The 24529-nt window shown below is 38.8% G+C and overlaps 1 protein-coding gene across 4 annotated transcripts in view; it reads right to left on the bottom strand.

Moving 5' to 3' along the window:
• Positions 1-1419: 1419 nt before the first annotated feature.
• The window catches only part of LOC105476492 (Rho guanine nucleotide exchange factor 12), a 148029-nt gene continuing 124919 nt past the window's right edge, over positions 1420-24529 (bottom strand). For all 4 annotated transcript variants that reach the window (XM_071075718.1, XM_071075716.1, XM_071075717.1 and 1 more), the window contains 14 exons: positions 23694-23819; positions 21743-21857; positions 19555-19655; positions 15798-15875; positions 14281-14356; positions 13401-13568; positions 12172-12259; positions 11600-11686; positions 11379-11458; positions 10523-10756; positions 8486-8956; positions 7336-7652; positions 6108-6177; positions 1420-5407 (listed from right to left, as the gene is read on the bottom strand). In XM_071075718.1, coding sequence (XP_070931819.1) covers positions 5397-5407; positions 6108-6177; positions 7336-7652; positions 8486-8956; positions 10523-10756; positions 11379-11458; positions 11600-11686; positions 12172-12259; positions 13401-13568; positions 14281-14356; positions 15798-15875; positions 19555-19655; positions 21743-21857; positions 23694-23819 — 2022 coding nt within the window. In that variant the 3' untranslated portion in view covers positions 1420-5396. The remainder of the gene's footprint in view (positions 5408-6107; positions 6178-7335; positions 7653-8485; positions 8957-10522; positions 10757-11378; positions 11459-11599; positions 11687-12171; positions 12260-13400; positions 13569-14280; positions 14357-15797; positions 15876-19554; positions 19656-21742; positions 21858-23693; positions 23820-24529) is intronic.

Below are 24529 nucleotides of genomic sequence, written 5' to 3'. Positions count from 1 at the left end.
CTAAAAGTTTCTAAAAGATTACCAAAATGTATCGTAATGTGTTTTTGATTAGCATGTGTTCAGGCAGCCACAACCCTCTGATCACATGTACAAAGAAAAAGATCCCTTAAAATAAAATGGCTTAAATTACAGGTTGGTCCAAAAGCACTCTCATCAATTGAGGGGGAAAATCTAGAAAGAGAGCTCTACATACCTTAAATGATTTCAAACCAAGGCCTCTGCTGATGCTTAGGGAAGGATGGTGTCTCACTAGTAAAAATCAGTGGCAAAACAAACATATTCCCTGACAGCTAAAGTTGAAGAAGTGTTTCCAATTAGTAACATGAATTATCCTCGACATTATAGAGAAAATAGGAAACACCTACATTCAGCTACTTATCTGTCATGTTTTATGACATTTGTCATAAAACATCAAGAAGATAACAAGTTCAATTAAAAGGCAATTTTTAATCAGGATAGATCCTCCTATATTTGAAGTTGGTATTAAACCTTTGGTAAACCAGTCATTTAGCTTGAAAGAGGGCAGTAAAAAATAGAAGTAGCTGCTCACATGCAAATACAGAGTTTTATCATCTCCATTCCCAGGAGATGGCTATCAAAGAGCAAGTGGGATGGTATGGGTATCTCTCTGTTGCACCTGATATATATAGACAGAGTTTGTAAACAAAGCCAGGAGTAGAAACAGGTTAATTTCTGCAAAGTACATTCGAATAGTCTTAATTTTTAAAATGTTTAACTAAAAGATGGTATAAACTACTAAGCATTTTATTATGCTTATTAGCTCCATCAGCCAAATGTGCCCCTGAATGACTGAAAACTAAGATATCCCAAGAATAAGTCAAATTACAAGTATATTTCAAAACCAAAATACGGAAAGTGCCCAAAGCAAGCAAGCCTTCTGAGCTAAAATGATGTTGGTAAAAGCACAGAAATGTTGGTATGTGAAGAAGCCCAGCACTGGGGACAGGAATGAGAGAAACATATGTTTCAATTAGGGTAGGATTAAAACCAAAGTTATCTTCAAGTGAGTCATAAAAGCTGGCCTATTAACCTCACTGAACTTTATAGTTAAAATAGCAAATTTTGTTATATATATTTCACCACAATTAAAAATCAATAATGTAATATACCGAAACCCATCTGATTATACACTTTAAATGAATTATATGATATGTGAATATCTCAATAAAGCTGTTAAAAAAACAACAAACCTGCCCCATATGCTAGGGCCAGCCCACCTGCCAGCACTGTCATGAAGGTTTAGCCGTGTTGCTAGCGATGCTCCAATAAGCAGGAAGATGTCTGACAGTCACTGACGGTAAAATTAATTACAGGCTCCTCGACTCCTCAACTTTTCTAATACAACTTGGACAAGACAAATCAACCAGAATACAAATAAAAAGTCACATACTTGGTTCCTTTAAGCTTATTTAATATTTGAACTCTTATTTTCTATTTTCCCAGACCCCAGAAAACAGAAAGTTTTTAGATGACCAATATTTTGTTCCAGAAACATACAGCCTTATCAGCTAATTCATAAAAGAGCTATTTTACAAAGGTACATCTGGATAATTAGAACAATAAAGTCTTTTAGGCATTTCAAAATGTGATCAGTAAAAATACATGATTATTAATAAAGTTTTTTTAAAGATAGTTCCAGGTATTTTTTAAAAGCAATTTCTGTTAAAGAGTACATGATTGTATGGTGAACAAGGAAAATAAAATGTTCTAGTAGGAAGAGGCTTATTAAAAATAACCAACAGTGTGCATATTACAGTTACCATTTTTGGAGTATATCTGCTTAGCAGTTGGCACCTGGAAATGGCGGGGAAGGCTTCCTTCTAGGAGGAACTTTTTTTCCTACCAATTTATTATCAAAACCCTCAATACCAGTGGGAAAGGCATAAGGAATAAGGCAAAAGGAACTCTTGAGGAAAGAAAAATTTTGCAGATGACTGAAAAGTGGTGGAAATGTCAGGAAAAAAATGATTTATAAAACAAAAATTGTAATATAAGGGGGAAAAACTAGCCATTAAGAAGCTGACTGTAAGGTCCTGCTAATTTTGTATTTTGAGGTCCTATGCACACAGTTCTCAATGGTGCCCTCTGTGACATACAGGGAAGGAAATATTGACCAAAGCTCTAGTAACTCAAAACCATACATTGACTTCAGAGAAGAAAGCTTCCACTTTGAAATATGGAAGCCCCAATGTATTACACCAAATTTACTAACATCAAAGAGGAAAAAACGATGCCAGTAAAAGACAATTCACAGGAAGCATAATTGCTTTCCTTAGCTTCTAAAAATAATTTTTAAACGGACTTCTCTATTACCACAGTAGATCCTCCCTCCTACCCCAAAACCAAATAACAACAAAAACTTTTTTAAAAGGGGATTCATCCTTCCTAACAGTCATTAGAAGTTGCTGTGGGAAAAAAGAAAGCCAAAAAGCTTATGAAATATACCTCCCATGCAATATAATATAATATAATATAATACATAGTTACAATTTCGGTTCTAAAAGTCAATATAATTCAAGCAGTCCAAGTTAGGTGATTTTAAAGTATGCAAAATATATAGCTTAGAAAAGGTAGTAATCACGATGTTAAATTACAGCACTTTGGGGGCTCGCTGATTTGCCTTGATTAACTGTTCTCTGAAAAGGAAGGAGACACTCTACATGCAATTTGCCACTTCACAGCGAAGGAGCCATTAAGCCCACAGAAGACAGCACAGTGTCACAGCAGGTCACTTCCATAGCTAAAATGCAGCCTGCTTGCTCTGGGAAGGTAGCTTTCTTGGTACACCACCCTTGTGCCCTTTAGCAGGGAAGTAGATTTCAACTTCTAGTCACGTCCCTTAGAGAAAACTCCTTTGATGGTGACCAGTCTCACTCAAAGACAGGCTGCATATCTAATTCCATCATCCTGAAGGGAAGATGTCATAACCAAAGCCAAATGGATGTGATTATAATGACCAAAATGAAATGGAAGGCGTGGGAGGCCAAGTTGGGAGGGAGAAGAGAAGTTAGGTTGATAAGATAAAAAGAACATTCAAAAATTATGAGATATTTTCAGAATTAGACTTCATCTTGGGGCTTTGTTTGAAAATCTAGATATGAATTTATTTGAAAGTACTAGAGCTATGGTCAAAGTATTTTTCCAGTTAGTCCTGTTAAGAGTTCCAAGGAGAAACTGAACTGCAGGGAAAGCAAATAATTACTAAGGACAAGATACTGGCTGAACTAGAGAAACTGAAACTTTGCTAACCTACAAGCTTCTTAATTGAGTGCTAGAGAATTACATAATTACCCTGTAGTGTGTGAAGTTAAGAGGAAAGTTTTTATATTTACTTTTTTCCTGATTAATTGCCCCCCGCCCCATGGTGTTAGTGTCAAGTGGCTACAGGTGTAACCCTTTTAATTGAGAATGACATTATTTCTAGCAGCACAATGTAACCATTTGGTTTTTACTTGTTCCTCCTAAGAGATACAGAAAGTTCCAAATCCCAAGCTTCATTTATATATTAGCTTCTGCTTCTAAAATTTTTAATCCCATTCTGAGTTAAATTATACTTGGCTTATGACTAAAAATATAATTCCAATTTATAGATGAGGTCTAAAGATCCAAGTTGATCTACCTAAAAACACAGATCAGTTTAGGATAGAAACAGAAATCTGGACATAGATAAATAAACTTGCTAAGTTGTAGTGGTGTTTATAAAAGTAGGTGGGCATCCCTTACCATTTGTGGTGAAAAAATAATCTTTGGGCTGCAGGGAAGCATTAAAATTACATCCTGGCAACCCACAGAGTTCAGAGGGCACCAATGAAAGATGTGAGCAATGGATGAACTCCTTGTTTATTAACAGAATTTACAGACTTCATTTTAGTTGGCAAAAATACTTCAAAACATATATACCTAATGCACAAGGAAAACCAAAGAAAGTCAATATGATTGAAGGAGTTCTCAAATTACGATTCTGAAACATCCTCTGTAGGGTGCTGCTAATGCTACTGTTCATCCTAGAGCAGGCAGTTACCAACACCTTGCCTGCAATGTCCAGTGTATGTGATGGTCTGCAATTTTTAAGGTCAATCATGGCCCAGTGTGGAAAGAGCTGTAGCAGTGAAGTCAGAGGAAGTGCTTCTGGAGCTGGTGCGAGCAGTTCTGCCTTCACCATATCTTTCTCCACTCCACCCTTGGCTCTCCTTTTGACTCAGGGCCCTTTGGCACCATCAGTGCAAAAATTAGAGTCAAACCTCCAGGTACTAAAATTTTACTGGCCTTATAATCAGCAGTACCCGTGGCTAATGATAGCCATGATTCAACTCAGTAGTGATTCAGTTAGATAACCTTCCCAAACTCTTTACCCACTCCCATCCCACCCCTTCCTTAGCAACTCCCACCCCTGCCACTATCCGAAGCATTTCCATGTTTTTACTTCCTGCTCAATCTGCAGGGACAGTTTTACACAAGTGCCAATGTCTAATGTATAATTATAAAAATGAAATGATACCAAGAATAACAAATTTATAGTCAAGAAAATAAAATTTGCTTTCCTCTCCCACCCAAATCCCAACCCTCAATAGAAAAGACGACAATGGAAGAAAACACACCCATTTTCAAGTGCCTGCTATTTAGTACATTGAGGATTCCTGTTAATTGTGGTTGATCCCAGCTACAGAGAAGAGGTGCTTGCCTCAGGGTGGGAGGAAGCCCATCTACTCTCTGACCACACCACCTGGGCACATAAGAGCCACAGGGCATAGCACACCTTTGAGGTGACCCTCAGAGAAGCAGCCTACCGGACAGCAGGGAGCTTGGAATACAGTTTAGTGAAGCAAGGTGCTTCTCCCTTCCCCTTCTCACTTCCTTCTCTTCTTCACCTCTCTACCCAACTTGCGCATACCCCATCCTGAACTCTTTGCTTCAGGAGCAGTCGATCCTTGGGTGTACTAAAGACAAAGGGCTAAAACTCTCACTACTCAATTAAAACAAAACAAGGCAAATAAAAATTAAAATGTGCTTTCAAATACGGAATGAAGTCAAATAAATACATCTGATTTTCTCTTTTTCTTAAATCTAAGTACAATTTCATATCCTACACCCAAAGCTCTATACATTTGGTTTTTATTCTGAATCAAAATGAATTTCCGATAGTGAGGAGAGTAGAGTGAGGGAATGGATGTTCCCTCACTAACAGATTAGTGCAGCTGCCACACTGTGAAGAACTAGTCCCACTCTGGGCACCTTGGGACATGGCTAATCCCAGGTGGTTCACAGGCAGATCTTCTGTCACACTCTCTCTGCATCCACACTGGAGCCAGGATGTGGTGAGACATGGCCGATACTCCAAATCCAACAACCTGCAGTCACCTCCAGGACAGGCGGCTCTAACTTTTATCTGAGAAGAATAAAGAGACATGGAAGTGATATTAAGAAAAAGAATATATTAACATTGCAAAGAATACCCATGACATCTGTGGGTGTGGTTCAATCTTTGTTTCTGAATCAGCATGTAAGCAGATGAATACAAACTGCTGCATGGAACACAGATCCATCTGCAGTCAGGGGAGACACCAGCCACACTGTCAGCAGAGGCAAGTGCACCAACATCAGATGAGGCCAAATCCTCCACACTAGGGAGTCACAGCAGCACCAGTAAGCCTCACACGGAATCTGTGATTTACCAGGCTTCCCACCGCTCTGCCTTCTGCTTTGTATTTTTAGTAGAGAGACGGGGTTTCACCGTGTTAGCCAGGATGGTCTCGATCTCCTGACCTCGTGATCCGCCCGCCTCGGCCTCCCAAAGTGCTGGGATTACAGGCTTGAGCCACCGCGCCCGGCCTGCCTTCTGCTTTGAAAAGGTGAAAAAAGAGAGAAGAGGGGATGGTATGGGAACTAACAACTGCAGTTCCTCTTAGAGAAGAGTAGAGTCAGCAGGCATGAGCTTCTGCTTGATATATGATGTTTAGAAACAGGCAGTTCTTAAAAGACAGAAAAGAAATGGAATCTCAGAAAGTTTTCACTTCAAAGGATGATAAGTCATTTCATTCAGTGAAGGATGATTAGTCTAGAGTGGGGAACCCATAACTTTTACATACCTGAGTGCTTGTCTGTGAGGGCTGATCCAGCCAGCCTTTGGCAAAGAATGGTGTAACTTTCCTCCACCTTCTGTGAAATAAAACCCATAGGTTTTTCTATTCAAACATCATGAAAACAAAACAAAAACTTCTGAAAACAGAAAAGAAGGCCTTTTTACATTACAGGTATAAGCCCCCAAATTTCAGAAATACTAATTTCATCATTAAAAATTTTGTTAGTGGGAAGTAAAAAGTAAATTTCATTCCTTTTAACAATTTCTCCATTGAACGAATAACTTAGTATTTTCCCATGTAAAAAGAAAGTAGAGGTGGTAACCATAAATGCAATTCTCCCACCCCGAAGAGTCACCCTGCACATGGTCCTGTCATCATGTGCATGAGTTATAGTCATGCAGCACATAAAGACAAGGCAGCCTGCATACATTATGATGGTCCCTTAAGACTATGGGCGGGGCGCGGTGGCTCACGCCTGTAATCCCAGCACTTTGGGAGGCCGAGGCAGGTGGATCACCGGAGATCAGGAGCTCCAGACCAGCCTGGCCAACATGGTGAAATCCCATCTCTACTAAAAATACAAAAATTAGCTGGGGCCAGGCGCGGTGGCTCAGGCCTGTAATCCCAGCACTTTGGGAGGCCAAGGTGGGTGGATCATGAGGTCAGGAGTTCGAGACCAGCCTGGCCAACATAGTGAAACCCCATCTCTACTAAAGATAGAAAAAAATTAGTTGGGCATGGTGGCAAGCATCTGTAATCCCAGCTACTTGGGAGGTTGAGGCAGGAGAATGGTGTGAACCTGGGAGGCAGAGGTTGCAGTGAGCCGAGATTGCGCCATTGCACTCCGGCCCGGGTGACAGAGCGAGACTCTATTTCAAAAAAAAAAAAAAAATTAGCCAGGCATGGTGGTGGCACCTGTAGTCCCAGCTGCTTGGGAGGCTGAGGCAGGAGAATGGCGTGAACCTGGGAGACAGAGCTTGCAGTAAGCCAAGATCGCGCCACTGCACTCCAACCTGGGTGACAGAGTGAGACTGTTTCAAAAAAAAAAAAAAAAAAGATAAACAATGCCAATCTCAACTTTTTACCCAGGCCTATTAATGGATAATAGTCAAAGAAAACATACAAATCTAGAACCTGGACAAGTTTATTGACATCAGCATTTTGATCACCCTATTCTTCGCCTCACTAAATGTTTCTTACAACCAAGTCCTATGGATGTGGAAGCATGAGGTACCTTTAAGTGTTCAAGGTCAGCCTCTATCTTATGAATGTACTCCATGATCTGGCTCTGCGAATCTGCACAAGAGGAGGGACTCTGGATCTCAAAACAGGAATCCTCCATAGCTCCCCAGCGCTGCTGGACCAGAAATTCAGAGGTGAATGGTGAAACTGCCCCATCAGAGTGAGTGTTCTGAGGAGAATGTTGCTGCTGGTGGGTGGATTCCATAGCAGGGATGCCTGTCATGGGCTGCAGAGTAAGTGAGGACGCAACCTCCTCATCTGTGGAACTCTCCTGCACTGGGTCATAGCCATCAAGGATCAAATAGTTTCCTATGGATAAAGACAGAATAATTTGATAAGACCAGTGCTGCCATTAGAAAACAGAAATAGCACAGTGTGCTGACAACTTCAACTTGAAAAGTTATTAAGAGAGGGAAAAGCCATTAATTCCTGAGTTTAGTTTTAGGTACATCAGAATTTCCTCACATCAGATGAAAGCTAAACTCTGCAAACTTTCATGGTAATTTCCAAAAATTTTCATTTCAAAAGTTTAAAGCTGGAAACTACAGTGCCTAAATGATCTTGCCACCACTTCCCCTGCCAAACGCCTCTCTTGCCCCATCTCCTGCCATTGCCTCCCTCACCCAGTGTTCGATCATCACAAAAAGCTTGCTCTTGACGCAAAGCCTCTGCCCCACTCTGCTCTCTGCTGGAACAATCTGCTCCCAGGTACCCACCTGGCTTTATTCCCTCATTTCATTGAGGTCTCTGCTCAAATGCTACCTCATCAGAGGTCCTATTCCCTGATCACCCTGTTTGCCTTCATTACTCTCTGTCCCCTTAGTCTGACTTATGTTTCTTCCTAATACTTCTGAAGTCTATTTATTTGTTTACTTATTTACCATGCTTCTTTCCTCTAGCTTCATGAGAAGAGGGGATTTTTCTGTGTTTTATTCACTGCTATATCTCCCTGCACCTATGATGAGGTCTGGTACAGAGTAGATTCAGTATTTATCAAATGAAGGAATAAATACTGCACTTGTGTGAACACACACACATAAACACACACACACCTCGAAACCAACACAACACCCATTTCAACATACAGCACGGTTAGCAATGATCGAAATCAAAATCAAAGTGTAAGTGTGAAAGATACTTGCCTGAGATGCGTAAATTAACATCCTTCTCTTCCTTGTTAACTGCTCCATCACCTTCTGATGGATTCTCATCACTATGTGCTTCACGGGCATCAAAAAAGTGCTCTCCACTGTCATCAAGACCCCCTTCTGGCTCCATGGTAGGCATCTCTGGGGTCATAATCATGTGGTCCATTACTAAAATGTTACTTGCCTGGCTATCCTGGGGTGCCAGTCCCACTGAATCCCGTGGAGCGGAAGATTCAGTTGAAGTCCGAGGACTGTAACAAGTTGCAATGTCACCAGTTCCAGTTCTAAAGGGCATATGTCCTTCACCAGAATGACAGGCCTTAATATTTTCAGCGTTCTGGATGACACTGTCTGTCTGTGGCCCCTGAGAGGCTGTCCTGTATCTTGGGAAATGTTGCCAGTCTTCCTGAGCGCTCTTCTCAGTCAAACCGAGCTGCTGCACCAGCAACTGCTTCAACAAACCCACTAAACGATTTAGGAAGGAGGCGGGAAAAAAAAGCATATTCACAACTATAACCTCCGGCTGCAAGAATTAAATTAGCTGAATTATCAATTATCTTTAAAAGTATCTTTTAATGACATATTAAAATGTTAATTAATTTCATACAATCATTTTATTTCATACAATCATTTTCCATTTTATTTTGAAGATGAAATAAAGCACCGTCTTTTAGAGAAGATTTACCGTTAAACTATACTTGAAAAGATCTAAGCATTCTGAATAGGGAGGTACTCCTATTTAGAACTCCTGAATAACCAATATCATGCCTCTATTTTTTCTTCTATATAACTAGAATAATACCCTAAAGGTACTTCTTAAGAATGTTGAAAGGCTGTGTTAAGCTAGACAGAAAAAGCTAAAAGTTCTGCTTTTTCCAGATCCAGACACTATATGCATATTATTTCCTCTAATTTCATGAGATACATACATATACTAAAAATAAGAACCAATTTAATTTTGAATGGGCCAAGTGTATGCTATGAGGTCACCCAGACAATGATAGAGTTACTGGGACAATATTAGTCAAACCAGCAGAAATCATTAAGACTGTTAATTCAGGAGAATGTATAAAAAATAATGTAGTTTTAAATAACCAATTCTCTGCTCTCATCACTAGCTTAATGTCTGTCATGTTTCTTCAGGCAACAAGTTCCCCTCAGGTCTCTGATCCTGTCCTTCTGCTCTACAATCACTTCCTGAGAGATGCTAGGAAGTCTCACGGCTCTGATGCTCACATCTCTATCTCTTCCTAACCTCTCTCTAAAGTTTGACTCCTAAAACTCTAACTTCCTGCTAGTTACTCACTCTTTAATGTTTTGTCACTCATTATCTTAATCTTGACATGCTTTAAAACTGAGCCTATAATTCTACCAAATCAAAAAAAATAAAAAAGAAAGTACAATGGAAGGAGGTGGGGGAAGCAGTGGTAGTCCTTTTCTGACTCTTATTTCTGACAAGATTAATGAAATTATCTCTAAATATTCCCTTTCCTTTGACCTCACATCCAAACAAGTCAATTGTTTTAAGCACTTGATGACTTCTCACTTCCTTCTTATTCCTTTTGATAACATTCTAGTCCAAACTCTTTTAGTCTCAGGCCAGACTATTACAATAGTTTATTTAGTAAGTACATCATTCCATACTGTTTCCATTCAAATCCTTCCACAGCTCTCAGCCAGATTAATCTTGTTTCATACCTTTAGTCATATGCTGGTTTAGAAATTTCAAATGGTTCTCCCCAGCCAGAGAAATTGTTCTCAGTCTTTTTCCCACCTCAGTACAACTGAGAGATACGCTATCCTCCCATTGTAACAGTGATTCTGAACCAGGCTGGGGGGTGGGGAGCTAACAGAGTGGCGTGTGTGTGTGTGTGTGTGTGTGTCTGTGGCATGGGCCATTGTAGAGAATACTATAATCTCCACAATAAAACCAGAAGAATAAGTGGAGTTTGATAAATCCACATACTTTAAGGATGGCACATCAGTGCCATACTTAATAAGTATCTGTAGTAAGTTATGAATAAAACTTACAATTTCTTAGTGCATCCAATGCCCATCGTTCTTCTGAGACAGGCAGGTGTGAATCTGGGATTGTGATTTGATAATCTTCTCCAACTTCCTTTAGTGTCCCATCTGTATGTTGTTCCTTTGCAAACTGTCTCTCAGCCACAAAGAGATCACGTACCTCTGATTTCCCAGAAGTACTCAGTGAATGAGACTGAGGTTTTGATGATATTAAGGTAGCTTCTAATCCCAAATCTCTGTCTGTCCAATGGAATAGAAAAGGTAGACTACAGCTAAACAAAGCTTTTAACTTTTAACATGAAGCATTCAGGCAAGAATCAGAAAAACAACTCCATAAACTACAGAGATCATCTGTTAAGCAAAATACACAGCACATAGCGCAGTGTTATACTGACACACAGAAGGCTCAAAAGCAAAGTTTGTTAAACTGAATCTCTGATGCTGGAACCTGCATAAATCAAACAGTATTAAAGTTTCTTTGCATTTTATTTTATTTTATTTATTTATTTCTTTTTTTTTTTTTTTCTTTTTGGGCATTTTGGTCTTAGTTGCCCAGGCTGTAGTGCAATGGCATGATCTTGGCTCACTGCAACCTTTGCTTCCTGGGTTCAAGCAATTCTCCCTGCCTCAGCCTCCCAAGTAGCTGGGATTACAGGCACCCACCACCATGCCCGGCTAATTTTTGTATTAGAGACAGGGTTTCGTCATGTTGGTCAGGTTGGCCTCTAACTCCTGACCTCAGGTGATCGGCCTATCTTGACCTCCCAAAGTGCTGGGATTACAGGTTTGAGCCACCGCACCTGGCCAGCATTTTAACAGATAATAGAGCACATTCTCCCTTGAACTTGTCAGAAAAGTGTACCTGGACTCTGCAAACCAGTGACTGAAATGCCATGCTGTTCCTCTTTTAATTTTGAAGGATCTTCTTCATCATTATCTCCTCTGTAAAGGAAAAAAAACAACAACAATCTTTTAGCTTCCTGAGGTACCTAAACATCATTGCAACAAAATGTAATAATTATCCTAGTCTTTTCCAACCCAAAACATAAAATAAGTCCTACTACAATGCAAAGGAACACTCACTCGCCAGGTGTTGACTGGGGTAATGGAATTGGCTTTGTGGATTGCTCCTTCACTGATGCAGCCATCCGACAGATTAGGTCCTGCCAGCTTCAGAAAGTTGGAAAGAAATCCAAAATACAAAAAAGAAACAACAAAAGAAATATCCTTTAAATATACTCACAAAACAAAAAGAAAAACAGAACTAAACAAAAACCAATCAACCAACCAACCAAAAAAAAAAAAAAAAAAAACACTTCACTCTGCCAGAGAATATCTTCATTTTGGCAACACACTATTAAGGTGAGAGTCCAAAACTATACCTTAAGAAAAATCTAACGTTATGGAGACATTACCCATTAAAAAAACTTCAGCTGACATTTTCCATATTTTTTTCTTTAGGAAATAAACTTCCAGAATAGAATCAAAATAAAAGGCATCAATCTAAAAAAGAACAATTTCATAGTAGAATGTCTCTAAAAGAGTAGAAGTGCTTGGTTTCCATACATTATAAAAACAAAGTTAAGTTTATGGAGTATTATGCTTGGGATAATGAAAATAGTAGCTATAGCAAGGTAGCCATATCTAATACATACACAGTCTTTTCAGAAACTGTCTGTGCCACCAGTTCATAAATCTGAGCTCCATTGTCTGACATGGAGATGACGAATAAAGCTTTGTTATCTGGAAAAAACAAGACAAGATTACTCTAACACTCTGATCTTGGGAGACCATGAGGGATGTTTTTAGAGTCTTGAAATAGTCCTCTCCTTAAACTAGATAAAGGTTACATATATTTACTTTAAAATTCATCAAGATGTACAGTTAAAATTTGTGCAACTTACCATATTAACCTATTTATTGTATTATATTTATTGTACTTCAATAAAACAAAGATTATACAAATTAGCACTAATTCCACAATAATTCACTAGAAACAAAAGGATGTCAAAAATCCAAATTACTGGCTGGGCATGGTGGCTCATGCCTGTAATCCCAGCACTTTAGAAGGCTGAGGCAGGTGGACTTCGTTGAGCTCAGGAGTTCGAGACCAGCCTGGGCAGCATGGCGAAACCTGCCTCTACAAAAAACAAAAAAAATTAGCCAGGCCATGGTGGTACATGCCTGTAGTCCCAGCTACTCAGGAGGCTGAGGTTGAAGAATTGCTTGAGCACGGGATGCAGAGGTTGCAGTGTGCCAAGGATGCACCACTGAACTCCAGCCTGGGTGACAGGGTGAGACCCTCGTCTCAAAAGAAAAAAAAAAAAATCCAAATTACCAAATTAAATGCTATTACTCTTTTGCATTTATTTTGAACTGCCCTTTTGCTAAGTTGTTAATAATATTCAGTGAATAGTGGAGAAAAGAGATCACAAATTTATTTTGCCACCATGAAACTAACAAGTTTTAAAAGGGACCCCTTTGTTAATAGAGTTAAAATACAACTTGCCAGTCAAATTTGATTTTTAATCAAAATTCCATCCATCTCTTCAGTTTTTATTTTTTTTCTCACCAAATCAAAAAACATACCACCCTAAATGAAAGGCTTTTCACTGGGATCTATCAATGATTTGAACATAAAGAACCAAAGTAATAGCATAAAAATTTTCAAATACAGAAAACCATTCACAGAATCTAGACACCCTAAATAACTTTGGGGTATAAACTCTTAAGTCTCTTTCTAAGCAGTAAATTTCACGTAATTTGCTTAATAATATAAAAATAGCAAGACTCTATGCCACTTGTGTTACTTAAACAGCAATGAGTATCTTATGCAACTTCACAATGAATCTGGAAATTAGTATCCTTCAGTGGACATACTTGCCTGTTGCCACTTGTCGAACCAACACTGTACTCAACTTAATGACAGGGCTAAACGTATGTTTGCTATCAGCTGTAGATGCCAGAATCTTACTATGACACCTTAACACCAGTCTATCATCCTGCTTTTGTAACAATACAAGAATGTCTTCCAGCAGCAATGTGTATAAATCTAGAAATAAAAGTACAGAAAAAAATGGTAAGTACAGAAATTGGGATGTCTTTGGTTAACTTTGTAATGATTCAACAGAGGAATTTTATTTCTGTTAAAGCTACAAAATTTTCAAAATTGACTTGTATATTATCTTTTAAAATTTCATTTTCAATAATTCATTTTTATTGTATTTCACTAAAGTGTCAATCTGTGACCAACAGGAAATAAAAAACAACAAGCTGGGTGTGGTGGTGTGCGCCTATAATCCTGGCTACTAGGGAGGCTAAGGCAGGAGGATCACTTAAGCCCAGGAGTTCGAGGCAGCAGTGCACCATGACTGCATCTGTGAATAGCCACTACACGTCAGCCTGGGCAACAGAGTAAGACCTTGTTTCTTGGAAAAAAAAAAAAAAAAAAAAAACAGTTCCTCATCACAGACAGTTTAAGAAGTACTGGTCTAAAGAAAGCTTACAAAGCATACTAAGACTTACTAGAATATAAGAATGATGGAAATAGGACTAAATCAGATCTCTGTTACATTCCTAAATGAATATTTAACACGTTACATATAATGAAATAACACAAGCAGATCTACAAATGTACAAATAACACGAGGTAGCACTGCTAACTGCTGAGAAAATGGTTCTCTCCTCTTCCTTTTGTCATAGGAAACTCCTATTTCTTCCCTTTTGCCACTCTCCCCAAAACTAACAGACAATATCAGACCTACCAATAGTTTTATCTCTATTCACCTTCCAAACCAATGGTCCTTCATGAATCATCTTCCTTTTTGTTAAATCCAAATTCTGGCAAAATAAAGAAAATCATGCACAAATAATTTCCAAGCACTCAGTAACATGATATTCTATATAATACAGTCTCTTTTTAAGAAATTCTTAATATAAAATACGCCATTTACATCAACTATCATTACTGCTATTTGTCAGTTCTTGAAAATGGCACAAAGGCCATGTTAAAGTAATCTGCATACGATTTTCTAAAAAGGAAAAGGTATCTTGCAGAAAAACATTCAGGAGTACTATCTTCCAAACCTCATTCTAAACAGATAGTAACAGATTATGAAAATCAAGTTACAAACATTCAGCCACTAGAGTCTCAACATATCCTTTAATTTTTCTATGAATAATTGGATGAGCATGGTACATATGCTTGTCTATAAGAAAGTGGCTTCTGAGTTCCAAGGCTCTAATTTCAAAGAAAGTTCTAAGAAATAGTACTCATGAAAAGTCCAGGTACTACTTAGGCTTGGTCTAAATATTAACAACTTATTAGTAAGAGAATCATCTTTTAGTATTAGCAGCTCTAGAAAACTCTCATTCTTTGGAAGTTAAGGGGAATAAGCACATTTACAAGCTTGTTGACAAAGTATTAATATATGACATAAAAGTCTATTTTAACGGCCACCAAATAAATCTGCCAAAACCACCACGTAGTTAAATGGTACAGAAAGACTTAAAATCCGAAAAAGTTAACACATAAGCCCACATACTAGAAGTGGCAATTAGTAAACATTCTACTATTGTTCCTATAATGGTTCCAACTTTTATGCTTTTGAAGACCCTCATGAGAAAATAATACGTTATCTTGTGTTATTAAATGACCTGGAAAGTTACCATAGTAAACAGTCCTACCCTTATTTAAACTACAGAACACCGGCTGGACATGGCGGCTCATGCCTGTAATCCCCGCACTGTGGGAGGCTGAGAAAGGAGTGCTTGAGCCCGGGAGTTCTGGACCAGCCTGACAACACAGCAAGACCTTGTCTTTACAAAACGCAGAATTAGCTGGGCATGGTGGCATATACCTATAGTCCTAGCTGCTAGGGAGGCTGAGGTGGGTGGACTGGCTAAGTCCAGGAGGTCAAGGCTGCAGTGAGCCAAGATCGCACCACTGCATTCCAGCCTAGGCAACAGAGCGAGACCCTGTCTGAAACAAACAAACTACAGAACACAATACAATTACATTTTATAATAATTAGTGTCCCTTAGTCTCCTGCCAATTGCTGTCATGTAATATTACAGTTTCATGCAAGACGTTCCTCCAATGAAAGACTAATCTTCATACAGATCATGCATTTAAAAGGCAGCAAAAAAATCATAAATACAGATAATCTATGATACAAGAACTCCTTCAGGTGATGTATATTCCCATTGAGATGTTAATTACCTGCCAGGTCTTTAGCAAATTTTATTTTATTTTTAAAATTATGATTAGACCATCTCTCACCCTGAGCTCTTCAACATTTGGGTACTCTGACAACTTCAGGCTGGAGGTATCAAGGCGACGCTGATAATCTTCGAGGCGCTGAAAATTAGGCAGGGTGGAACCAAGGTTAGTGCTTTGGTCATTAATGACATTTCTGAATCAAACTTAGCATTTAAAATCTCCATTTTACTGAGCTCTTTGCAATGCTAGACAGGACTGAAAACTCACTCTCTTCCCTCGGCTTTGGTGATATTATACTCTCCTAGTTTTCCTCCTACCTCTTTGGGTTTTCTTTCTCAATCTTCTCTTCAAAGTCATTGGTCTCTTATTAGCTTATATTTACTTTCTGAATGTGTAAATCATGCACACAGTACAAAATTCAGATGGTGACATAAGGCAAAAAATAGAAAGTCTCCCTCTAACCTTGTCCTATTGCCCCACCTCCCTCAATTTTCCCTAAAGAAGCAATCACTAATATCCATTTCTTGGGTAGCCTTTGAGAAAAATTCTATGCAAATAGATATGTATATCTCGATTTATACATGCATATATAAGTATGCTAGTCTTCGTGCACGTTGTGTGTATGTGTCCTTTTTTAAAACAAGATATGGTAGCATAATATATTCATATATGCATTCCTTTGGTATTCCTATATGTATTCCTCATTGAAATGGTAGAATATATTCATATATGTATTCCCCCGTGTGTGTGTGTGTGTGTGTGTGTGTGTGTGTGTGTGTGGTGTATGACTTACAAATATATCTTGGAGATTGTTCCACATGAGCACATATAGAGAGTTATTTCATTTTTTATAAATGACTATAGGATATAAAACTCTGTAAATAAACTATAATTTATTTCATTACGCCTTACTGATGGGCATTTAAGTTACTTCAGCTCTTCTATAACAAACAATACTGTAATAAAGTGGACTTAAATATATGTCTTTGTATACCCGTGTAGGATATCTGTAGGATGAATTTCCAGAACTGTTGGATCAAAGGGTAAGCACATTCCCCCTCAAAATCATTTCCAAATTTTACATGGAAAAGTCTGAATGAGCATAGTGAACACCTACATATTACCATCTATATTCTACAATTAACATTTGCTCTATTTGTTTTATCATATATCTATTTATTCATCCCTCTATCCATCAGTCCATCTTATTTTTTGGATGTATTTCAAAATAAATTACAGACATAAGTACATTTTACCTCTGAACATTTAAGTATCCATACAGTTTTTTTAAAAAGTAAAATTTGCATACAGTAGAACACACATTTTAAGTGTGTGTTCCATGAATTTTGACAAGTGCTTATACATTTATGTAACCTAAACGTCTATCAAGATAGAAAACTTCACCCCAGGAAGTTTCCTCATACTTCTTTCCAGTTAATTTCTACCTCCACATCCCCAGTGGCAACCAGTTTTCTGTTTTCTTCCTACCATAGAATAGTTTAGTCTCTCTTAGAAGTTCATATAAATAGAATCATAGGGGCCGGGTGCGGTGGCTCAAGCCTGTAATCCCAGCACTTTGGGAGGCCGAGACGGGCGTATCACGAGGTCAGGAGATCGAGACCATCCTGGCTAACACGGTGAAACCCCGTCTCTACTAAAAATACAAAAAACTAGCCGGGCGAGGTGGCGGGCGCCTGTAGTCCCAGCTACTCCAGAGGCTGAGGCAGGAGAATGGCGTAAACCTGGGAGGCGGAGCTTGCAGTGAGCTGAGATCCGGCCACTGCACTCCAGCCAGGGCTACAGAGCAAGACTCCGTCTCAAAAAAAAATAGAATCATAGGTATGTACTCTTTTGCCTCTGTTTTTTTTTTCCATTCAGCATGTTTGTGAGATTTGTCCATGTTGTATGCCTTAGTGGTACATTCCTTTTTTTTTTTTAATCACTCAGGGCATTCTCTTTTATAAGTATACCACAGTTGGTTTATCCATTCTGTTGATAATTCTTGGGCTGTTTCTAGCTTTTTGCTATTATGAACAAAGTTGCTATAAGCATTCTTGTCTGTTTGTGGGTGTATCTTTATCCTCAGATAAAGATATATTTTATTATTCAGAAAATCTAGGTCCATTTTCTTATGATTGACATTCCTACTAAAGTTAGTTAGTTAATTTGTTATCTGCTATTTCCAGCAGGCACAATGGATAACCAGCCTGAGTATGCCAGCTCATCTATACCAGGAGTCTGCAAAGTTTTTAGTAAAAGGTCAGTTAGGTTTTGCAGGCCATATAGTCTCTCTCAGTTATTCAGTTCCACTGTTTTGGAACAAAAGTAGCCACAGATAATACATAAATGATCAGGCTCTGTGTAGTAAAGAACTCTAATATGGTTCATTTCTCTTGAGCAAATCACTAGGAACAGAACTGCTGAGTCAAAAGGTAGATATAAGGGTATGTACAGAGTTTTAATCTAAATAAATATTGCTATATAACCCTCTGGGATTTTATCATTTTACACTCTGAACAGCACAGTTGAAAGTACTAGTTTTTCTATAGACTCACCAAGACAGTTGTAATCATACTTAGCTCCTAAGAAACTACATCCGTGTTCATGGATTCAATTAGCCTCTGTATGCTCACAATCTTACATTTCTATCTTCAACATGGTCCTTACAGGTGGACCCATATAGCCAACTGCTTACTGTACAGTCTACCTGATAGCCCAAAGTGACCTCATCATCTTCCCCACAAATCTGGGGCTTCTCCACTCATCCTGTCCATTCAAATATGCAATCCAGAAACCTGGGGGTTTATTCTTGACATCACTTTTCCTTCAAATCCTTCTTCAAATCAGTCATCAAGTCCTGTCAATTTTACCTTCTAAATACTTCTCCAACTTCTCTAAGCTGCCATCAGCTATCCTAGATTGCTGCAAGATTAATAAATGGGCTCTTACATCCACTATCCTTCAACTCATTCTCCATACAGTAGTAGGGGTGACATTTATATAATGAAAATCTGATACTATATTCTTACTTGTCTATGCTGAATTCCTACTGCTCTTAAGAATAAAAAATCAAAATTTTTAATCTGATCTCTAGGGCCTTTATGAGTTGGCCTTGGTCTACTTTCCCTCATTTTATGCCACTCTGACTTTGCTTTTTAGGCATGATCCACACTCATTTAAATTTTCAACTCCTCCAACAGACCATGCTTTCTTTTTCTGTCAGAACTTTGGTATATATTGCCTCTACCTCTAGGGTTGCACCCTTCACATCATTTTGGTTCACTTCCACTCATCCTTCAGAGCTTGGCTCAAGTGTCAATTTCTCAAGAAAATTTCCTCTAATAGGCACCACCTAACATCCCCAAACTAAGCTAGGCCACACAGTTATATATCATAGCATCTTGAAATTATCCTTGATAGCAGCTATCACAACTGATACAAAATATCTGCACTATAATCCTGTTAAATGCCTTTCTATCCTCCTAGCAAACGAGCTCAGTGTGGGCAGATACTGTGCTCATTTTCTCAACTACTCTGTACCCTATGCCCAGCATACAGTAGATGCTCTATAAATATCTGCTGAATGAACAGATACATGAAAGAGCAAACAAGCAGCCTGAGATGTTCCAAAAAGTCAAACACAACTCTGATATTCTATTATAAATTGATCTTGACCTGCCTACTACGCCAACAGTAAACAAATGTTTTCCCTGTCCATTAGGTAATGATAGTTGTACAACTATTTCACAGATCCCAGGTAATACTAATTTAATGTTCTCTCAATGTTATCCCGTATCTTCTTGTTTTCCTTTTTTACCTGCTTGTTTTCTGCCTCCTTGACAGCCTGATTTACATAATTTAAGATCTGACGACAGTGATCTGCAGCTTTCTTCACCTTCTCCCTTTCTGTTGGCCATTCTAAATATGGGGAAGAAATCAAAAACGTAAAATAGAGGAAATGAGCAGAAAACCATAAAAATATATGTAAACGAGATTTCATTTCATTTCAATAGTTTTCAGAGCAAAAAACAGACCTTGAAGATTTTTGTACCAGCTTAAAGCCTCTGTCAGAGTCTCAATTCAAGCTGTCCTTGGACAGGTAAAACTTCTAACAGGACTTTAAAACATAAATTCTAATATTTAAAAAAGAAATCACAGTACAGAACCTGAAATCCAAGAAGAGATGCTTTACATGAAGCACCAGGACCACTATATTACACACTCCAGAAGGGCAGGTCTCATTTACTTTGTAAACAATATAAAAGGAAATCCCTTCTACCCCTAGAATTTCACAGTGCATAGCCTACATAATTATGTCCAGTGAATTTGTTAAACAAAATTTTTTAATAACATAATTCAAAATAATTCCAAAACAAGTTTCTTTGAATTTGAGATTATATTTAAAGAAAGAAAACAGATTACAACATTAAAAGAAGATGAAATTCATCAAAACATATTGAGGTGGCCCGAAGAAGACTAGATTATATCTTGTTAGAAAATCTTGGCTGGGCATGGTGACTCATGCCTATAATCACAGCACTTTGGGAGGTGGGAGGATTGCTTGGCTGGGCATGGTGGCTCATGCCTGTAATCCTAGCACTTCGGGAGGCCAAAGCAGGCAGACTGCCTGAGGTCAGGAGTTCAAGACCAGTCTGGCCAATATGGTAAAACTCCGTTTCTACTAAAAATACAAGAAAATTAGCCGGGTGTGGTGGTATGTGCCTGTAATCCCAGCTACTCGGGAGGCTGAGGCAGGGGAATTGCTTGAACCCAGGCAGTGGAGGTTGCAGTGAGCTGAGATTGTGCCACTGCACTCTAGCCTGGGTGACAGAGCAAGACTCCATCTCAAAAAAACAAAACAAAACAAAACGTACTGAGGCTCTGTCATGTCTATAATACAAAGAAAACCAAAATCAGAACATTCAAAATTATAATCCTCCAAACCACAGTCCAACTAGACTGAGCAAATATATTAAATTATAAAAATTAATGTGTATGAGTGTAAACCACTTTTGTAACCAGGTACCATAATTTAAAATTTCCTGGTTATGCATTCAAATTCTCAGGCACAAGAAACAAGATTTCAGTTGCATTAAATTATTAGTGAGAGCTAAGTATAAGAACCTAAAGCTCAATTGAGAAACAGATTCACTTCATGTTTCAAAACAGGAGAGTTGGAATTACAATGCATTGATTTGGCTTAATAAAAGTCATAGATAGATATCCATGAAACATCTCTTCAGCCAAGGATGAACCTTCTTTAAAGCAAAAATGATGTAGGCTAGAACAAGGATGGTCAAACTTTTTCCGTAAGGGCCAGATAATTTTACACTTTGCAGGCCAAATGGTCACTGATAAAACTACTCGACTCTGCTGTTATAATGTAAAAGCAATCAGGGACAGTGCATAAACAGATGAGCATGGCTGTGCTCCAATAAAACTTTACTTATGAAAACAGATAGTGAGCATGACTTGGTCTACGATTCACAGTTTGATAAACCCTGTGCTAAAGCTACTAATGGAGTACATTAAATCAAACAGCCCAAAGAAGACTAGATTATATCTTGTTAGAAAATCTTGGCTGGGCATGGTGACTCATGCCTATAATCACAGCACTTTGGGAGGTGAGAGGATTGCTTGAGGCCAGGAGTTTGAGACAGCCTGGGCAACATAGTGAGACCCTTGCTTAAAAAAAAAAAAAAAAAAAAAGCCATGTGTGGTGGTGTACACCTGTAGTCCCAGCTGTTGGGGAAGCTGAGGTGGAAGGAATGCCTGAGCCCAGGAGTTTGAGGTTTCAGGAAACTATGACTGTGCCACTGTACTCCAGCCTGCATCACTGAGTGAGACCCTGTCTCAAAAAAAAAAAAGAAAAAGAAAAAAAAAGAAAATCTTGTACTATTTGGAAATCCAACTCCATTCAGGATGCTGTAAGATATTATTTACAGGATATTGGGCATTTTTTTGTTGTTGTTCCTAAGCTTTTTATTTCAGTGAAAATGTTGTACCTGTGTATTTGCCAATATTATCCAATAGAAGTGGGTACTTAGTAAGCCTTTGCATTTGAGTGGGAATAATATCCTTCAGTTGAAGACGACGACACAGTGGATTACTTTCAGCATCCTAAAATTAAAGTGAAACAAGTGAATCTGTAATTCTTATTAGAATCATAGTTAACATGTACTATGTATTCACCGTTAAGTGTTTAATGCATCACAGTTCTGGTTATTAAATCAAGATCTTTAAAAAATGCCAAGATATATCATTGCCACACTATACTTCTGCTTTCTCCTTTAATCACATAATGGGGGAAGGGAGCCTCTATCACTAAATTAATGGCTGCTTTGTTATCTGTTTAAGGAGGGACTGAAAGCATCCATAAGCAGCTCTACGTATTGCTTCCTTGTGTTAAAACAGTTTTATCTTCACCTATTCAGAAAATCTAGGTCCATTTTCCTATGATTGACATTCCTACCAAAAGTGGTTAATTTGTTATCTGCCATTCCAAGAAGGCACAATGGATAACCAGTCTGAGTATGCCAGCTCATCTATACCAGTGGTCTGCAAAGTTTTTAGTAAAATGCCAGTTAGTAAATATTTTAGGCTTTGCAGGCCATATAGTCTCTCTCACAACTATTCAGCTCCACTGTTTTGGCATAAATGAATGAATAAGGCTCTGTGTAGTAAAGAACTCTAATATGGCCTCCAAGGTTCCCATCCTCTTGTGTAAATACTCTGTGTAATCCCATGCCCTTGAGTATGAACATTTTGGAATCTGTGAATACAATGGGATATCACACCTGTGATTAGGTTGCCACCACATGATTTTGAGATCGTAAGAAAGGAAATTGTCCTGGATGGGCCTGACTTCATTAGAAGAGCCTTTAAAACAAATCTGTATCAGAAAGCCACATTCCTACTGGCCTGGAAGAAAGCAAACATCCACCTCTAAACTGCCTAACGGGGCCATATGGCAGAGATATCTGTGTTCTCTAGGAGTTGAAACTGGTTCCTAGCCAATAGCCAGCAAGGTAGGACCTCAGTTATACATTTACAAATAAATGAACTCTGCTAACAACCAGTGAGCTTAGAAGAGAATCTCGAGCATCAGATGAGAATTGCAGCTCCAACTGACACTGTGATCTCAGCCTGGTCAAACTCTCAAGGGAAGATCCTGCTAAACCATAGCCACACACCACAACAACTGTGAGAAATCTGTCAAGTGGCCATGTTTGTGTTTACATAAAACTTTACAAAAACAGGTAACAGGCTAGATATGGTCTGTTGGCCATAGCTGAAAGACCCTTAATTCATATACCCCAATGAGTATGGCTGCTGTTATGTTTTTCCCTGGAGAAGCCCATTCTCATGCTTTGACAATATTCTCTTAATAGAGCATACGGTTGTTTCCTGATAAAAGCCTGGTGGCAATGTGGATTTCTGTATCAAGTATTTTAATCCTGACATATATTTTTCACTATTCACCATTCCAAAATCATTTTTATGCCTTCCAGGAATTTAAGAGATAATGTATAGCTTTTAAAAATGTTAATATGGGCCAGGTGTAGTGGCTCACACCTGTAATCCCTTTGGGAGGCCGAGGTGGGCGGATCACTTGAGGTCAGGTGTTCGAGCCCAGCCTGGCCAACATGGTGAAACCCTGTCTCTACTAAAAATAGAAAAAATTAGCAGGGTGTGGTGGCATGCACCTGTAATCCTAACTACCGGGGAGGCTGAGGCAGGAGAATCACTTGAACCCAGGAGGCAGAGGTTGCAGTGAGCTGAGATTGTGCCACTGCACTCCAGCCTGGGCGACAGAGAGACACCCTGTCTCCAAAAAAAAAAAAAGTTAACATAGATGTAATCTTTGTAAAAGTCTTAGTCAGAATTCCCCCAGTTTATCTGATAATTGATAAAAACTTGCCTTATTTTTTTTCTTACATGACTCACTCAACTCACTTGCACAAAAGTCTGAAATCGAGAATCCTTTTTCTGACGAGACTTGATCATTTCCAGGGCGAAAGGTTGGTTACTGCAAAAGGTAGCAGCAGCATGTTTCAATTTCTCCTCTCCTGGTCCGCTGAACTGTGCCAAGAATGCAAAGAACACAAAAGAGAATGGGATACTGAGCTTATACAAGGCCAGACAAAGAGACAGACAACCAGAATCCTTTCAACATTTCAATAAGTACTCTCAAGTGACAAAATACACAGAACTGCATATCTCTGTGGAATATCAATGGTTCTCCATTAAAAAGGTCTGACCTTGACACAACCAGACCTTTTCTGATCATATTCCAATGCTTTCTTCTTCTTTTTTATTTTTTTTTTAGAGTCTTGCTCTGTCACCCAGGCTGGAGTACAATGGCACGATCTCGGCTCACTGCAACCTCTGCCTCTCAGGTTCATGAGATTCTCACCTCTGCCTCCCAAGTAACTGGGATTACAGGCATGCACCACCACACCCAGCTAATTTTTGTATTTTCAGTAGAAACGGGGTTTCACCATGTTGGCCAGGCTGTTCTCAAACTCCCGACCTCAGCTGATCTGTCTGCCGCGGTGTTCCAAAGTGCTAGGATTACAGGTGTGAGCCACTGTGCCGAGTCCCAATGTTTTCTTGCTTGTAGCCTATCACAACCTATTACCTTTTAGCCTACATTACTTATAAATTACACAGAAAACTGACATTTGGAGAATGTAAGATACAAAATGCCTGAAGACTGAGACTAAATTTTCATTCTTTTTTTTTTTTTTTTTTTTTTTTGAGACAGTCTCATTCTGTGGCCCAGGCTGGAA

This window comes from Macaca nemestrina, chromosome 12 (assembly GCF_043159975.1).
Source record: "Macaca nemestrina isolate mMacNem1 chromosome 12, mMacNem.hap1, whole genome shotgun sequence".
Classification (NCBI taxonomy): Eukaryota; Metazoa; Chordata; class Mammalia; order Primates; family Cercopithecidae; genus Macaca; species Macaca nemestrina.
This window is presented reverse-complemented; position numbering and strand designations above follow the sequence as displayed.